At 47.5% G+C, this 16,973-nt stretch overlaps 1 protein-coding gene across 4 annotated transcripts in view; it reads left to right on the forward strand.

The window, feature by feature from the left end:
- Window positions 1–16,973, forward strand: part of NPAS1 (neuronal PAS domain protein 1) — a 98,359-nt gene that overhangs the window by 12,752 nt on the left and 68,634 nt on the right. For 2 of the 4 annotated variants that reach the window (XM_081200255.1, XM_081200256.1), the window contains exons 2-3: window positions 422–596; window positions 3,339–3,577. In XM_081200255.1, coding sequence (XP_081056381.1) covers window positions 505–596; window positions 3,339–3,577 — 331 coding nt within the window. In that variant the 5' untranslated portion in view covers window positions 422–504. Of the gene's footprint in view, window positions 1–421; window positions 597–1,827; window positions 2,003–3,338; window positions 3,578–16,973 lie in introns of those variants that run through there. The other 2 variants (XM_081200257.1, XM_081200258.1) reach the window with 2 other exon arrangements.

The following is a 16,973-nucleotide window of genomic DNA, read 5'->3' on the forward strand; positions in this document are numbered from 1 at the left end:
CATGTTCCAGAGATGCTGAATTTGGTGTTGGCTTTTCCTTGTGCTCAGATTTAGTTGCTCAAAATGTTCTTTGAGGGAGGCTTCAATAACAAAAAACGCCCCCCAACAAAACCTTGCTGAGCAGCAGATCAAGTGTACAGCCTACCAGCAGTATGACTTATAATTCTCTGGCCAGGAGGATTTTAATATTTCATATACAGGCTGGGGCCTGAGACCTGCGGGTACAGGGTTAGTATACAAATTTAACAGATAGATGCAGATAGATGCAGATTTCAGTCAGCCTGGCATCCAGAGATCTCGCCATCGAACCCGCGCCAGTTGCAAAACTTGCCTGGCACCTGAGGAATTTTGAACACTGGGGAGAAGAAAGGCAAGGACAGGGGATCCCCCTATTGTAACCCCAATTTCCCTCTTTTCCCAGAAGGTTGTGGCCTTCCCTAACGGAAACCAGCCATCGGAGGACGCGTTGAGGCTGCCCCGAAATCGGATGGTTCCGGGGTTGAGATGGCAGCCCTGTACGGCAGCGAGGTGAAATGCGTCAGCGTGGAATGGGATTTCCTGCAAGGCTTATTAGTGAAGAACCAGCCGGTGCCTTGGTAAGAGGCCTCCCATTTACTGCCTCCCTTCTTGGGGCTACTGGGCGTAATATTTCGTAGCCACTGCGGCATGGATTGCGGAGATCTTGAGTTGAAGTCTTTGCTCGGTCATGAAGCTGCTCCCTCTTCGCAGCCCGAGCCTACCTGGACTAATTTAGCCAGCTAGCCCTGGTGATCACCTAATGTTTATTGGATGGATTTCCCCCCTTAAATTCATTTTTGAATTCTGAATTTATTGTTATTCACGTTTTATATGGTATTTTGTGCTGGTTTTTGTTGCATCAATTCATAGCTGTCAACGTTTCCCTTTTTTTAAAGGGAAATTCCCTTATTCCAAATAGGATTCCTCGCAAGAAAAGGGAAAAGTTGACAGCTGTGCACCAATTAAGTGTTTTAAATTTGTTGTTAGCCGCCCTGAGCCCGGTTTTCTGAACCAGGAAGGGCTGGGTATAAATTAATTTATTATTATTATTATTATTATTATTATTATTATTATTATTATTATTATTATTATTATTATTATCATCATCATCATCATCATCATCATCTTGCAGGGTTGCTTGGAGGCAGGGCCGCCTTACCCATAGGTGCTAGGGGTGTGGGGCACCCGGGCGCAGGGCTCTCAGGCGTACCAGGCCGAGAGTCCGGGGCCTGAGAGTTGAGTTCGGGGAAGAGCCCGTCTGCCCGTCAGAGCGCTGTGGCGGGCTCTTCTGCTGCGGGCAGGTCTGCGCCGCGAGTTCGGGGGCGACCCGAGTCAGCGAGACGCTGAGGTGGCCGGCCGTCTCCTCCCTCCTGCACGCCTGGGACTGGCCAAACGGGGGTGGGGGGTGGGGTGCTGGGCGGATTTTGCACCCCGGCGCCGCATATGCTTAAGACAGCCCTGCTTAGAGGGTTAGCTGGGGCAAACACCCACCCACCCTGAACTCCTTAGAAAGCAGTCTTTGCTGTCCAGGCGTCCTGGACTACAACTCCTATCAGACCCTGCAAGCCCTCAGTTCCTTCTGTCCATTTTGTGGTGCTCCCTAGTTCTAAAAAAAAGGTCTGGCAAAAGCCAAACGTGGCAGTCTCATGTCGAGCAATGAAGATTATGGACGCATGGCTTGACTGCGTGTGACAGGCCAAACCTACACCATTGGCTCCCCCCCAAGAATCCTGGGAGCTGTAGTTTGCTGGTTGTACAATCCTTCCCTCCTCCCAGGGAACTCTGGGAATTGTTGCTCTCTGAGGAGAATACAGGCGTCCCCTAACAACTCTCAGTGCTCTTGTCAAGCTACGCTTCCCAGAATCCTTTGCGGGAAGCCATGTTTGTTTAAAGAGGCACCAAAGTGCTTTAAATGTGTGGTGCAGGTCAGGGTGGATTTGATTGAAATCAAATTGATTGAAATCATGATTGAAATCATTAGTCAGTAAGACTTGATTTAAATCTCTTTTTTTACAGAAAGACTTATTCTTGCTGGTATAATCTTAATACAGTGGACCCTCTGGATATGAATGTAATTCGTTCCAGGGGTCCCTACGTACCCCGAAAAATCTGCAGCTTTTCTGGTGTACTTTATATTAGAAGGAGAAAAATAATCTTTTCCTTAATAACAATTTAAACAATTTATTTAACTAAAGCAATAACATTATAGCATATATATCCATGTTTGTTAACTGACATGGTTAAACAATTTTTTTAAAAAAAAACCACCAACAACCTTAGGCTGAGTTTTAGCACATGAAAAACTTAAAACAAATCCTTATTTCCTGATGGATAGCCTTTGGAGTATAATGTAACTTAAATAGAAAACTATCTTTAGAAAGATTTTCCCTCCAAAAGCACTTTATTTTAAAAATCCAATTTAAATAAAAAAAAGGTTTTTCCTTAAAAAAAAAACAACCATTGATTTTTATCCACCCAGGTACAGGTGTCTCCTCTGAGACATTTCATACGATATAACCACCATCTTTCTCTTAATATTTTGAACAGGAACCTCTGAGGAAAAGTGGGGGCTGGGAGAAGCAAATGGAAACCTTTTTTCGCTTTTTGCAGAAGCGAGATTCCCTTCCAACTCTACCCTATGAGTTTTAAGTGTACCTTGTCGGCCTTTTCTGCCATTCACGGCTGGTCCTGCCGATCCGTGAGCGGTTAAATGGCCGGCAAAGGCTTTCTATCCTGTCGGTTGGCATTTGGTCAGGGCAGGCCCGTATCTCTGTCTTGTTCAGGAGGCTGGTGGTTATAATAACAATTTAATAATAATTTATAATAATTTAATATTTATACCCTGCCCATCTGGCTGAGTTTCCCCAGACACTCTGGGCGGCTCCCTATCGAGTGTTAAAACAATACGGCATTAAATATTAAAAACTTCCCTAAACAGGGCTGCCTTCAGATGTCTTAATAATAATAATATTTTTGTGGCTCTTATGATCCGTATTTTGTGTTTTTATACCGGAAGCCGCCCTGTGATCTTCGGGTGAAGGGGGTGGTAGATAAATTTAATAAATAAAAATACAGTCATACCTCGGCTTCAGGTTGCGTTATTTCGGGTTATGGACCTGCCGAAACCCGGAAGTACTGGAATGGGTTACTTCCGGGTTTCGCGCATGCGCAGAAGCGCTAAATCGCGCTTTGTGCATAAGCGACGAATTGCAACCCGCGCATGTGCAGACGTGCCGCTGCAGGTTGCGAATGTGCATCCCACACGGATCACATTCACAACCCGAACGTCCACTGTAATAACGATGGTGGTTTTTCCACAGCCTCCAGGCCCTGCGCAAGGAGAAGTCCCGAAACGCCGCACGCTCTCGCCGGGGCAAGGAGAACTTTGAGTTCTATGAACTGGCCAAGATGCTGCCGCTGCCCGGAGCCATCACCAGCCAGCTGGATAAGGCCTCCATCGTCCGGCTCACCATCAGTTACCTCAAGATGCGAGACTTTGCCAACCACGGAGACCCGCCCTGGAGCCTGCGGGCGGAAGGGGCTTCCCCGCCTGGCAAAGGTGGGTGGCACATGCGCGTGGAATTGTCCATGGGCCATGAGGGACGGCGCCTTGGTTTGTTTTTTTAGATGTAAGAGTGGCAATGACCATCGCTGCCTCTGGAAGGAAGCTGGAGCCCAAGGTTTTGGGTTCCCCCTTGTTTAGATCCTAAGAAGTTGCCCCCTAGCAGGGCAAAAGGCACCGAGGGCTGCCATACGCCCAGAATTTCTCAGACATGGCTGGGTTTTGGCCCTCATAAACAGCGTCCCAGGTGGAATTCGCTGAAACGCAAGGGAAAATCTGGGTTTGTGGCAACCCATGCCGGAAGTGTAGATTTTGGCGAATCTCCTTAAAAATTGCTCAAAGCCTCAGCAACAACTTTGGCAAAACAACAACAAAGCTCAACAACTTGTGTGTTTGTGTATATGTGTATACACACACACACACACACTGCTTTTTTCCTTAAAAAATGTTTAAGGGTACTCTCATTTTCCTACCCATATTGAAATACTGCCCCTCAGTGAGGCCCAACTTATATTCACAAAATGTTTAGGGGTATGCGCCCCCCCAGAAAACAAGCAGTGTGCGTGCGTGTGTGTATAATTTTTTTTATTAAGTTTTGTTTTACAATTTAAAATATTTATTTTACATCCATAAGATATCAGTGACTCCCCTTCTTCTCTTTCCACGGTTCATTTTACAAATCATAAATCCCTGCATATTTTACAAAAAAACTATACCGTTCAGTATTCCATTATTGCATCCATCAAAACGTGTTTGCACTGTTGAATTTATCTCAATGCTGCCAGCCCTCAACAACTTTTGGGTCCAGATTTTCACTGTTTGGAATATGGCAACCCTATAGTACAGCCTGCTTTGACTGGCAGTGACTCTCTGGGACCGCTGGCTAGAGGAAGGTCTTTTCCATCACCTGCTACCTGAGATCCCTTTACCTGGAAATTGAACCTGTGGACATATAAAAGGATGTCACATAGAGGAGGGAGAAAGGTTGTTTTCTGCTGCTCCAGAGAAGCGGACACGGAGCAATGGATCCAAACTACAAGAAAGAAGATTCCACCTAAACATTAGGAAGAACTTCCTGACAGTAAGACAGTGGAATTTGCTGCCAAGGAGTGTGGTGGAGTCTCCTACTTTGGAGGTCTTTAAGCAGAGGCTTGACAACCATATGTCAGGAGTGCTCTGATGGTGTTTCCTGCTTGGCAGGGGGTTGGACTCGATGGCCCTTGTGGTCTATTCCAACTCTATGATTCTATGATTCTATGACTTCTGCATGCTCTCGCAAGACTGGCATCCTTGGCGCCCCCTTCGCATGACACAGTTAAATCTCGTCTCCCCCAGAGCCTGTTCATTTCCTCCTCCTCGCCCTCCTCTCCTCCCCATATCCCTAATTCCTCGCAGAAAAGGCCAGGGCGCCGTTTCATTCCAACACACCCATGCGCTCACGCACGCACCGCACAAAGGCGCTTGCCCAGATAAAATAGCATTGATTAGCCATGCAATAAATCACCATTTAAATAATGCCGCTTCAAAGTGTGTAATTAAATAAATTAACTGCCTTGGAAGAATACAGGCTTGCAGCAATTTCTGATTACTATCATTACCCGCGGGGTAATTATCAGCCAAATAACGAGTGTTCCATGAAATAGGGATAAACATCTGCCTATTGTTTGGAGAGGCTTGGGCGAGGTGCTGTCCGTTTCTCCCCCTCTTCCTGCACCCCCTTTGCCTCTCTCCCCCCTCCTCAAAAAGCAAATTCCAGCACTGAGAAAGGGGTACTTTGCTGTTGAGTCGAACTCTGTACCCCACCCCTAGGCACCCTGTTTGCAAGAGGAGCCAAAATCTCTGCAGAGTGAATTCTGTTAATGATCAGCTAGGGAAAATGAGCGCCGAGAACTTTATAAAACTATGGAAGGGCTTTTCCCCTATTGTACTGCTGCAGCTGTGTCCTGGAAGAGGGTTTAAAAATAGAGAGTGGTGTTGGAGGGCCAAAGCGGGGTCAGAACAGAGAATTAGGATGCCTGAGTGCTTAATTTATGGGCAGAGTGTGCTGCGTGAGTTAGCTTTTTACAATGAGGACTAGTGGCGTAGTAAGTGGAAAGCAGTGTGGAAATTGATGTTGGGGCCCTGAACTGTGGGGAGGGTAATACTAGTAGCTGGGAGTGGCAGCTTTCATCCAGTGAAATTGGATTCAGGGTGGGCAGAAGGCAATATTGGTCACACAACAATGCACAATTAACTTGTGGAACTCACTGCTTCAAGATGTGGGTGATGAGCGCTACATTAGATGCCATTTTTATTTTCAAAGGTTTAGGCTAATTCTTTTAAGAGGGAAAGTCTATAGCTCCATGGAGCTTCCAGCCTTGGGAATAGCATATCTCTGAATATCAGGTGTTGGATCCACAGTGGAGAGCTGTTGCCTTCACGCCTTGCCTGGGGAACCTGTGTCCACCCCAGGGATGTTGCTGGACTAGAACTCGCACCAGCACCAGCCAGCGTGGCTGGGAGTTAGAGCCCAACATTGCATTGAAGGGGGTTGGACTAGACTCTCAGGTCCCTTCCAACAGCACGGTTCTGTAATTCTAACATAACTGTTACAGGTTCCTTTTTTCTGGAACTTTGGGTGCAACTCAGCTTGCAAAAAAGGAGTTAAGACAGGTAGAGTTTGGGACCTCCAGACCCCCAGATCATCTCTGTTTCTTTAACCTCTTGCACTGACCTGTCTGTCTGATGTTAGATTGATACCTCTTAGGTTGCATCCTGTTTTACAACTTCCTCCTCCTCCAGCTTCTCTAAGAATTGACCAAACAGTTTGACTTGGGCATTTCCACCAAGCAAAAACTAATTAATATGATTTAATTAATTAATCAGATCTGGCGAGAGGGGTGGGGAGGTGGAGTGGGAAATCTGATTTTAAAGAAGGCACTTAACAAAAACTGCAGCTTCCTTTTTCCAAGGTACTGCCGGCTGCTACAGTATCATAGGAACATAACAAGGTGCCTTATACAGAGTTAGACCTCTAGCTCAGTATTCTCTGCAGCAACTCTCCAGGGTTTCAGGAAAGTGCAAATGTCCTGTTTGCCCCTGTCCCTGGGAGCATTGTGTCTCTCTGAACCTCAGTGTTCCCCAGCTGTAAAATGGGACTTCATGCTTACCAGTGTTTGCAGAACTTTCCCATTTCATAAAACTGAATCTCACGGCCACTTTCTTTCTCACCTGCAAAACATAAATATTAATTGGTTCTTTGATGCAAATCTGCTGGCAGGTTTTCTAATTTTCTGCAAGGATCTCTGATCTTAGTCACTTGGGTGAAGATCCATCCTCGCTACAGGACATCCAAATATTTAGACTTATGAGGGGCCAGGGGGGAAGGGTAATGGGTTCGACTCCTGCTCCCTGAGTCAGCCATTTTGTGCTTGGTCCGCCCCCCATTATTTTGTACAGTGGTGCCTCGCAAGACGAAAAGAATCCGTTCTGTGATTCTCTTCGTCTAGTGGTTTTTTTCGTCTTGCGAAGCAAGCCCATTGACGGATTAGCGGATTAGCGCTATTAGCGGCTTTTAGCGGCTTATTGGCTTATCGGATCAGCTGATAAGCGGCTTAGCGGCTTAGAAAAAGGGGGGGGAGAAAAAAACCCCGCAGGAACTCGCAAGACATTTTCGTCTTGCGAAGCAAGCCCATAGGAGATTCGTTTTGCGAAGCACCTCCAAAACGGAAAACTATTTCGTCTAGTGAGTTTTCCGTCTTGCGAGGCATTCGTCTTGCGGGGCACCACTGTACTTCACTTGGCTCTGATTGGCGGGTGCTAACCCAATACATTTTGCTGCCTAAGGTGGAGCAGAAAACATACCCCGCAAGTGTCCCAAGAAAATACAGGACATTCCGTTTTCTCATGTGAGAGCATGGCTGCCCTTTAGGGTGCTGTGATTTTGCACTGAGATCTCACAGGAAGACGTGTGGGTGTGCTGAAAATGGTCCGTCCCATTTTCTGCTTCTCCTACTCAAATTGCAAATTGATGTACAGTGGTACCTTGGGTTAAGTACTTAATTCGTTCCGGAGGTCCGTTCTTAACCTGGAACTGTTCTTAACCTGAAGCACCACTTTAGCTAATGGGGCTTCCTGATGCCGCCGCGCCGCCGGAGCACGATTTCTGTTCTCATCCTGAAGCAAAGTTCTTAACCTGTAGCACTATTTCTGGGTTAGCGGAGTCTGTAACCTGAAGCGTATGTAACCCAAGGTACCACTGTATGGTGCAGACATGCCTGGAATTTGACTGCCTGAGGTGAGTGCCTCCCTCTGCCTCATAATTGTGCTGGTTCTGAGTGGACCTTGGAGTTTTAGAGGAAGAAAAAGAACGCAGGCCACGGAAGCCTGAATTTCACCTGTCCTCAAATAACAACCCATAAAACTCTTAACCACCTGCAAATGTCGCCTCTGGGCAGAAGCAACTAGAACCCAGGAATCCTGACTTGCAGCACCTTGCCTGACGGGCAAATTATTCTCTCTCTCTTTTCTCCCCCCCCCCCAAACAACCCTCATCCGCAAAAGAGGCCGTTGGCCAGCGATTTCCCCTGTACTAATTACCATCTTTGACCCGGGGCCAATTTCCTAATCAATCGCATTAGCGCAATTAGCAGCAGTTTTTAATGCCGCCAGCAAAGATCTTCCCGGGGCTTAGCCAGGGAAAAATATTAAGGTCATGTTGATTAATCAATCAGCGGTTTATTAAAACATCTGGAGGGAGACCAATTGTTTAAATTGGCCCTAATTTGACAAGTAAAATGGAGCCTGGTTTTTCAGTTCTCTTCCCCCCCGCCCCGCCCCCCAGTCACCCAGTGTGGAAGAAATGGGATGAAGGAAGGGGTGTGGGGGCAGCAAGCATAAAACTGAATTTGCTTAGGGTTATTTTATGGGGTCTTGAGTGTTTGCAGTGCTCTGCAGAGTTCAAAGGGGACATGTTCTTGCCGCCTAGTTGCTTACGTTCTAAAATTTGACATGGGGGAAATGAGAGAGGGAAGCCAGGAGGGTTTGGAAGTTCTGCTTTAATATTTCTTGTAAACCCCTGGAGGTCTTACTACGATCCGGAGGTATGTGGGTTTTGCAAAATAAAATAAAAAGAGTGTCCTTCATAGCTGTCAACTTTCAGATTTGAAAATAAGGGATCAGCAGCCTCACCTCTCCCGGGGACAGTCTACGGGATAGCTAACAATCTGGGATAGCAGCGTGAAGCAGCGGGAAACGGTGCTGGAATAAGGGAATTTCCCGCAAAAAAAGGGAAGGTTGACAGCTATGAGCTCCTTCCTTGTCCCTTGCGAGAGATCAGGCTCCGAATTAAAGTTTGCCCCGTCTAGGTGACAGAGTTGTGGAGCATCACCAAACACGAGGCTGCCCTTGAAGGCACAGACTGGAAAATCATTCTGATTTATCTAGAATGCAGCCTGCAGGATATTTTGTTCGGAGCAAGCAGGTCACATCACATTAGGCCAGTCCTCGACCAGCTGCCCTGTCGCCAGTTCAGTTTCTGGGTTTAGTTCAAGGAGCTCCCTTTGAACCGTTAACGCCCTGCCTAAAAGGAGCTGTAGTTTGCAAAGGGTGCCGAGAGTTGTTAGGAGCTGCAGTTCCCAGAGGGAAGAGGGATTCAACCCCTCTGGGAATTGTAGCTCTGGGAGAGGGGAATGGGTGTGTGTGTGTGTTTCCCAACACCTCTCAGCACCCTTAATTAACTATAGTAGTGCCTTGGTTCTCAAACGCCTTGGTACTCAAACAACTTGGAACCGAAACACTGCAAACCCGGAAGTGAGTGTTCCAGTTTGCGAACCTTTTTCGGAAGCCGAACATGCTCCGTTTTGAGTGTTACGCTTCCGATTTGAGTGCCACACATCCGTTTTAAGTGTTACGCTGAGGTCTGTGTGTTTTTGCTGTTTATTTTGCGTTTTTCTTTTTGCAGCTCTTTTTTGTTTTGTTTCTGCGACTGTGTGGAACACGGTTCAGCTACTGATTGATTGATTGATTGTTTGACTGCAGCACATTGTTTATTGCTTCCATCTTATGGATCAGTGGTCTCGTTAGATAGTAAAATCCATGTTAAATGGCTATTTTGGGGGTTGTTTTTAAAAGCGGTGGAACAGATTAATCCATTTGCATTACTTTCTGTGGGAAAACGTGCCTTGGTTTTGGAACGCTTTGGTTTTGGAACGGACTTTTGGAACGGATTAAGTTTGAGAACCAAGGTACCGCTGTACAGGTCCCATAATTCTTTGGGGGGGAAGCTGTGGCTGTTTAGAGTGGAATCATAGTGCTTTAACATTTGTGGTGCAAACGTAGCCAGAGAGACTGTCCTGAGCAGCAGCCCCTGACAGATGACACCCAAGGGAATGTAGCCCCTGATGGAAGCAAAAATTCCTGTCTCCGATCGGTATACAGAATGGGTGTCTCGTGCACAGAATCAAAAAAGAGAGACGTGATCTAAGAGCCCACCCAGGGGCATCATTTAGTTGCCTATCCTTACGTTCAAAGCTTTTCCGATTTTTATCTGTGTTTCAGTCACGATAGTTTCATAGAATTATAGATTTTGAAGGGGACCTAAAGGGTCATCCAGTCCAACCCCCTGCAGTGCATGCACATAAATTTGTTTTTTGAATGGTCTTGCAGATTTCAGCTCCTGTTTTGTCTACAGCTCCTTTTGCACACCATTAGCGATCTCTTTCATTAAGCCCTTCGCGAATCTTCCAAATGAATGAGCACGTAAGGGGGAGACGGGTTTGACAGCTTAAAAAATGTTTATTTCTTCCTTGCAACGGGGAAAGTTTCGCCTGTACTTTGCCTGAATGTGGGTCAGAGGATCGGGAGCTGGAGAAAGCTTCCCTTGGCTGGCCCAGTTTTGCCTGCTGGTGGCCGACTCCCTGTTCTTAAATCGTTGCATTTTGCAGTTCCACCCTGCATTCTTATTTTCGTCATGCATTCTCATTTTAATAGCACCATCGCTGCATGCATGACAATGCGCCCGGCAGTGCGAACGGAGGGAGAGCCCTTTCCCAGAAGAGCTTATAACAGAAAGAGTTGGGGAAGGAGGGGAGAGGCGAAAGAACACAACAGCTGAATATGGGCAGATCTAGTGGGACTGCTGTTTGACAGCCCATGCAGCTGGCCTCTCTACCCAGCCTCTTCGGGATCTGGGACAGAAGTCCTTGTCCTCACCCAGGGGCATTTTCCTCACCTTCTCCCTCTGCCTGTATTGGTGAAGGGCTGCGTCTCACTGACAGGACACCTGCTTTGCATGCAGAAGGTCCTTGGCAGCGTCTCCAGGCAGGGCTGGGAAACATCCCCTGCCTGAAACCATGGAGAGCGGCTTCTGCCAGTCATTGCGGGCAACAGTGAGGTCTGTGGAAGCAGCTCCCTGCGTTTCCATTTCCCATTACCGTATTTTTCGCTCTATAAGATGCACCAGACCACAAGATGCACCTAGTTTTTGGAGGAGGAAACGAGAAAAAAAAATATTATGAATCTCAGAAGCCAGAACAGCCAGAGGGATCGCTGCATAGCGAAAGCAGCAATCCCTCTGGCTATTCTGGCTTCTGGGATAGCTGCACGGCCTGCATTCGCTCCACAAGATGCACACACATTTCCCCTTACTTTCTAGGAGGGAAAAGGTGAGTCTTATAGAGCAAAAAATACGGTACCTCCCATGCGTGCGACTTTTCCTTCTCAAGCGTTGCTGCCCTCGGTCACGTTCTGGATGGGGCGGTGGGAGTGTCTGTGCTCTAAAAGAGGATTGGACAAATTCACAAGAGGGTAATAATAATAATAGTAATAGTAAGAGTAAGAGTAAGAGTAAGAGTAATAAAAATAAAAATAAAAATAAAAATAAAAATAAAAAAAATATTTACCGTATTTTTTGCACCATAACACTCACTTTTTTCCTCCTAAAAAGCAAGGGGAAATGTCTGTGCGTGTTATGGAGGGAATGCCTACGGGTGGCATGCCTACGGATTTTCCTCCTCTAAAAACTATGTGCGTGTTATGGTCGGCTGCGTGTTATAGAGCGAAAAATACGGTATATCCCACCGAAACCAGGCTCAGAGCGGCCAACAAAAATAAAAGCAACACAGTTCACATAAAATCACAATCAATCAATTGTAATGCATTCTAAAATCAATTCATTCTAAAATCAATTCAGAATCAAATTAATGGCAACCATTGGGCTAGAGTTCTGTGAGGATTACCAAGGGAAGGGGTCAAACTGCTCCTTGGCCAAAGGCCTGGTGGAACAGCTCCGTCTTGCAGGCCCTGCGGGAAGATGTCAAGTCTTGTGACAGAACGTTCCACCAGATCGGGGCCACGGCCGAAAAAGCCCTGGCTCTGGTTGAGGCCAGCCTAACCTCCTTCTGGCCTGGGACCTCCAAGATGTTTTTGTTTGAAGACCGTAAGGTCTTCAGCAGGGCATACCAGGAGAGGCGGTCCCGTAGGTACGAGGGTCCTAGGCCGTGAAGGGCTTTAAAGGTTAAAACCAGCACCTTAAACCTGATCCTGTACTCCACCGGGAGCCAGTGCAGCTGGTATAGCACCGGGTGAATGTGATCCTGCGGCGAGGACCCCGTAAGGAGTCTCGCTGCGGCATTCTGTAAGGCTGTCAGCGAGGCTCTGCTTCCACGGTTGGAGGCGGCAAAGCTTCTGAACACCAGTCGCTGGAAACCATAGGAGCAGAGAGTTGATCTTGTGATCAGGTCTTGCTTGTGTGCTTCCCATGGGAAGCATCTCTTTGGCCACTGTGAGAACAGGATGCTGGCCTGGAAGGGCTATTGGCCGGATCCAGCAGGTTCTCCTTATTATCTCAGACAGATTTCCCCCAGCAAGGTGCTTCTTACGTCCTTGCTCTCTTCCCCAGTAAGCAGACCACAGCCGTGGGTGTGAGAGACAGACAGAGAGAGATGGATGGACCTGGGTGCGTGACGATTTAGGCACCCGGCGTTTGCCATCAAGTCCCTTGGCTGCACGCCCTGTCCTCTCGCTTCTCAGTGGGTACCGAATCGCCCTCAGCCTGGCAGAGAGCCAGGTGCCAGCCCCAAACTCAGTTGCTGAAGCCCAGCCTTACCACGACTCCTGTCTCTTCCACCCCCAACCAGCCCGGTGGAGGGAGGGAGGTGGAAGAATGTCTGATGCCTCAATTTCCCCCCTTGCAAAAGTGACTCGCCCACGCTTGGCCGCCATCCATGGTTGCACCACCCCCGGGCCACTCAATCTAATTGACCCAGATTGCCTTGCGTTGGCTGGATGTGTGGAGACCCTCTTGTCCCCGGCTGGTATTTGAGTCAGCGGAAGACGGGGTACATTTGGCTTGCAATGTAGGAGCAAGAGAACAGGCGAGGGCTGGCTGGAGTGCGGATGATGGGAACAAAGTGGGCATAAGTTTAGCGCCACCTGTCTTGACCTAATGCCCCCTTCTTCTTCTTTTATACATTTTTATTAGTTTTTTAACATATCATTTCCAACAGTCATATAACATAACTTCTTATCTTATACAATGTTTTAGACTTCCATCAACACCTCTGATGATTTTTTGTTCTTATCACTTATTCTGCATTTCTTAATTTCTCTTATTACTCTTAATTGTTATTAACTAATAATTCCCTCACAGTCTTTCTTGCAATATTTCAAATCATCCTCCTTACAAAACTTCTTGCAGTCCTACTAGCGTAATCTGTTCATTACAATTACTTTTCAAATAGTTCATATATTTACTCCAGTCTTCTAAGAATCTCTGATCCCGCAGGTTTCGAATCCTTCCTGTTAATTTATCTAATTCTGCATAGTCCATCAATTTCCTCCTCCATTCTGCTTTCGTCGGTAATTCTTCTTGCTTCCATTTTTGTGCCTAATGCCCCCTTCTTGTGCTGCTGGTGTTGGTGGCTGGCGACTGCGATGCCTTATTTTAACCCTGGTCATCCTCTAAGGAGCTTGGACAACTTTGTTCTTATATCCTCACAACAACCCTGCCATGTTGGCTAAGGTGAGAGACAAGTGACTGGCGCAAGGGCATGCAGTGAGCTTCACGACTGAGGACAGATTTGAACTCAGGTCTCTCCAGTACTAATCGGGCGCTCTGTCCACGACACGGTGCTGTCCCTGGCTTGGCGTGTTTCTCTGCAAGAGATTCACACTGCAGCTTCTCTCCTTCTCAATATTAGGTCCCCACCTGCCAAATCGGGGATATGGACCTACCTGGCCAGGCTGTTGTAAGGTTTGCTGAGGATGCATGAAAAAGGTTCCATAGCTGTGTATAAAGTCTAAGCAGGGGCTTACGACTTTCCATCTGGTCTTCCCTGGAGATGTTGTTGTTGTTGTTGTTTAGTCGTTTAGTCGTGTCTGACTCTTCGTGACCCCCTGGACCAGAGCACGCCAGGCACTCCTGTCTTCCACTGCCTCCTGCAGCTTGGTCAGACTCATGCTGGTAGCTTCGAGAACACTGTCCAACCATCTCGTCCTCTGTCGTCCCCTTCTCCTTGTGCCCTCCATCTTTCCCAACATCAGGGTCTTTTCCTGGGAGCTTCTCTTCTCATGAGGTGGCCAAAGTATTGGAGCCTCAGCTTCAGGATCTGTCCTTCCAGTGAGCACTCAGGGCTGATTTCCTTCAGAATGGAGAGGTTTGATCTTCTTGCAGTCCATGGGACTCTCAAGAGTCTCCTCCAGCACCATAATTCAAAATATTCCTGGAGATATTTTCCAGTAATTCCCTGGAGGCATTTTCTACAGCGAGGCCCAGAGTTCCAGGATCTTTTGGCCAGGCGGTGCAGAATATTATTCCCTCCTTTCTTCCCCCTACTGTCGCCCTCCCACCTCCAAATTATGAGGCATCGGTTCGACCCCTTCCCAGCTAACTTTGCCAGCAAGGAGCCAAGAGACGGGTTTGCTCTTTGCCTTTCAGCTGCAGCTAATTCTCCCGCTGCTCTGACTGCGCAAAAGGGGGTTTGCAGCTGCTCGGCCGTAATCCGCCGCGATTCCACTGGCTTTATTCTCCCACATAATTACACACTTGGGGGAAGAATTCAGTGATTGCTCCAGCTCTGGACGACTCTCTTTTTTCTGACTCCAATAATCCCGCCAGATTTTGACATTAACCCCCTCGCGGATTCTGCTTCTTCTTCTTTTTTGAAAGGGGGAGGGAACGCTTTCCCCGCCTTGCACTTTTGCCGGAAGAAGGGAGACTCCGCTAGATTAGGAAAGGATAATATTCCGTGCCCTCCAAAATGTTTGGCGGTTATAGTAGTGTGTGCAGGATTCAGCCTGCAGGCAGCCTCCGTTTTTCTGGGTCTGTTGTTTGCAACGGAAGATGTTCTCAGCCCTCACAGGTACAGTGGTACCTCGGGTTACAGACGCTTCAGGTTACAAGACGCTTCAGGTCACAGACACTTCAGGTTACATATGCTTCAGCTTACAGACTCCATTAACCCAGAAATAGTACCTCGGATTAAGAACTTCGCTTCAGGATGAGAACAGAAATCATGCGGCGGCAACGGGAGGCCCTATTAGCTAAAGTGGTACCTCAGGTTACAAACAGTTTCAGGCTAAGAACGTACCTCCGGAACGAATTAAGTTCTTAACCTGAGGTACCACTTTTCCAGGGAGAAAAGTACCACTTTTACAAGGAGAAACCTGCAAGTGTGCAGGCAGCTGACCTCTGAAATCTGAGGGGTAGGAGCTGAGCAGGTTTTAAAGTAATCAAGGATGGATTGGGGCCTTGCTCCTCTAGAGAGCCAGTGTGGTGTAGTGGTTAGGAGTGGTAGTCTCGTAATCTGGTGAACCGGGTTCGTGTCCCCGCTCCTCCACATGCAGCTGCTGGGTGACCTTGGGCTAGTCACACTTCTCTGAAGTCTCTCAGCCCCACTCACCTCACAGAGTGTTGGTTGTGGGGGAGGGAGGGAGGGAGGGAGAGGAGAACATTAGCCGCTTTGAGACTCCTTCAGGTAGTGATAAAGCGGGATATCAAATCCAAACTCTTCTTCCCCACCCGCAAGTAGAATAAATCATGCCAGATGAATAGTAATAGGAGCAAATGTGATATATAAATGTGATATACATGGATATCGGTCTTATACTGAATCAGACCATCTGGCTCAGTGTTGTGTGCACTGAGCGGCAGCTGTTCTCCAGTGGTTCAGGCAGTGGTGTCTCCCAGTCCTATGCAGAGGTGCTGCCGCATTTGAACCCAAGGCATTCCGCATGCAAGCTTCTACCACCGAAATCCAACCCTTCCCCACAGGAGTTCCAGCTTGGCCCCTTGACTGTGGGTGCCCGGGGGCCGTGGGTGCCATGTAACATGCATGACCCTGGCACCAAAATTTGTGGGTGCCCGGCCCCTTCATGGGGAATTTTGTGGGTGCTCTGAGCCCCAGGGAGCCGGCACCTATGCTTCCCCATTTGAAATTGAAAAGCTACTTGATTATAGCTGGGACCTCCAGAGCAGGCACAGGCAGACTTGGCCCGCCAGATGTTTTGGGACTACAACTCCCATGATCCCTAGCTAACAGGACCAGTGGTCAGGGAGGATGGGAATTGTAGTCCCCAAAAATATCCGGAGGGCTGAGTTTGCCTGTGCCTGCTCCAGAGTGTGGCCTGGCATAGAATGAGGTCCATTTCTGAGCCAAGAAAGCTTAACTTTTGGAAAAGGAGGGGAAGGGTAAGTGACTTCTTTTTCTCAAGAAGGGCATTTTTTTTTTAAAAAAAAATCTGGTCCTCAAAACAGGTGTTCCCTTAATTTTTCAGATTTCATTTTTTTCATCCATGAGAGCTTTTATGAGGATTGCTGAGCAGAGTTTGCCCATCAGTACAAATGAGAAAATATATGCAGATGTGCCTAATTTTTACAGAGTGAAAAAATTAGTTTTGGCTTTACACAGATTGCGCGCCCCCCAACCCTCGCAGTTTAGATAGCAGTGTAACCCAGAATGGTAGTAAGGAACTGGCAAAAATCTACCATGGATTAAAAGCAGTGTCAATCAGGATATGATGGAGATCCGATGTGGGTCAAAGCAACAACTGCTTAACAATATTTTGGCAGCTTGGGTGGAGTTTGGAAGGCGGGGCCTCTTAATTTTGTTGGGGTTTTTTCAGGTTTCCACCTTGAATCTGGTGATCTTTAGCTTCTTCAGAATCCGTGGCTTCTTAAGCATACCACTCTTTTGAAGCAAGCTCCTTGTCTCCGTGGGGGTATGAAAGCCTCTACTAAGTCAGGGGGTTAAGAGCTCTCAGTTTGTTTCTGAGCCCAATTCTAAGTGTTGGTGCTGACCTTTAAAGCTCTAAAAGGCCTTGGCTCAGTTACTCTCATTGTTCAGCCCGGACACTGAGCTCCAGCTCCAAGGGCCTTCTGGCGGTTCCCTCACTGTGAGAAGAGAAGTTACAGGGA

The sequence above is a fragment of the Podarcis bocagei genome (genome assembly GCF_964188305.1).
Source record: "Podarcis bocagei genome assembly, chromosome: 7".
Lineage (NCBI taxonomy): Eukaryota > Metazoa > Chordata > Lepidosauria > Squamata > Lacertidae > Podarcis > Podarcis bocagei.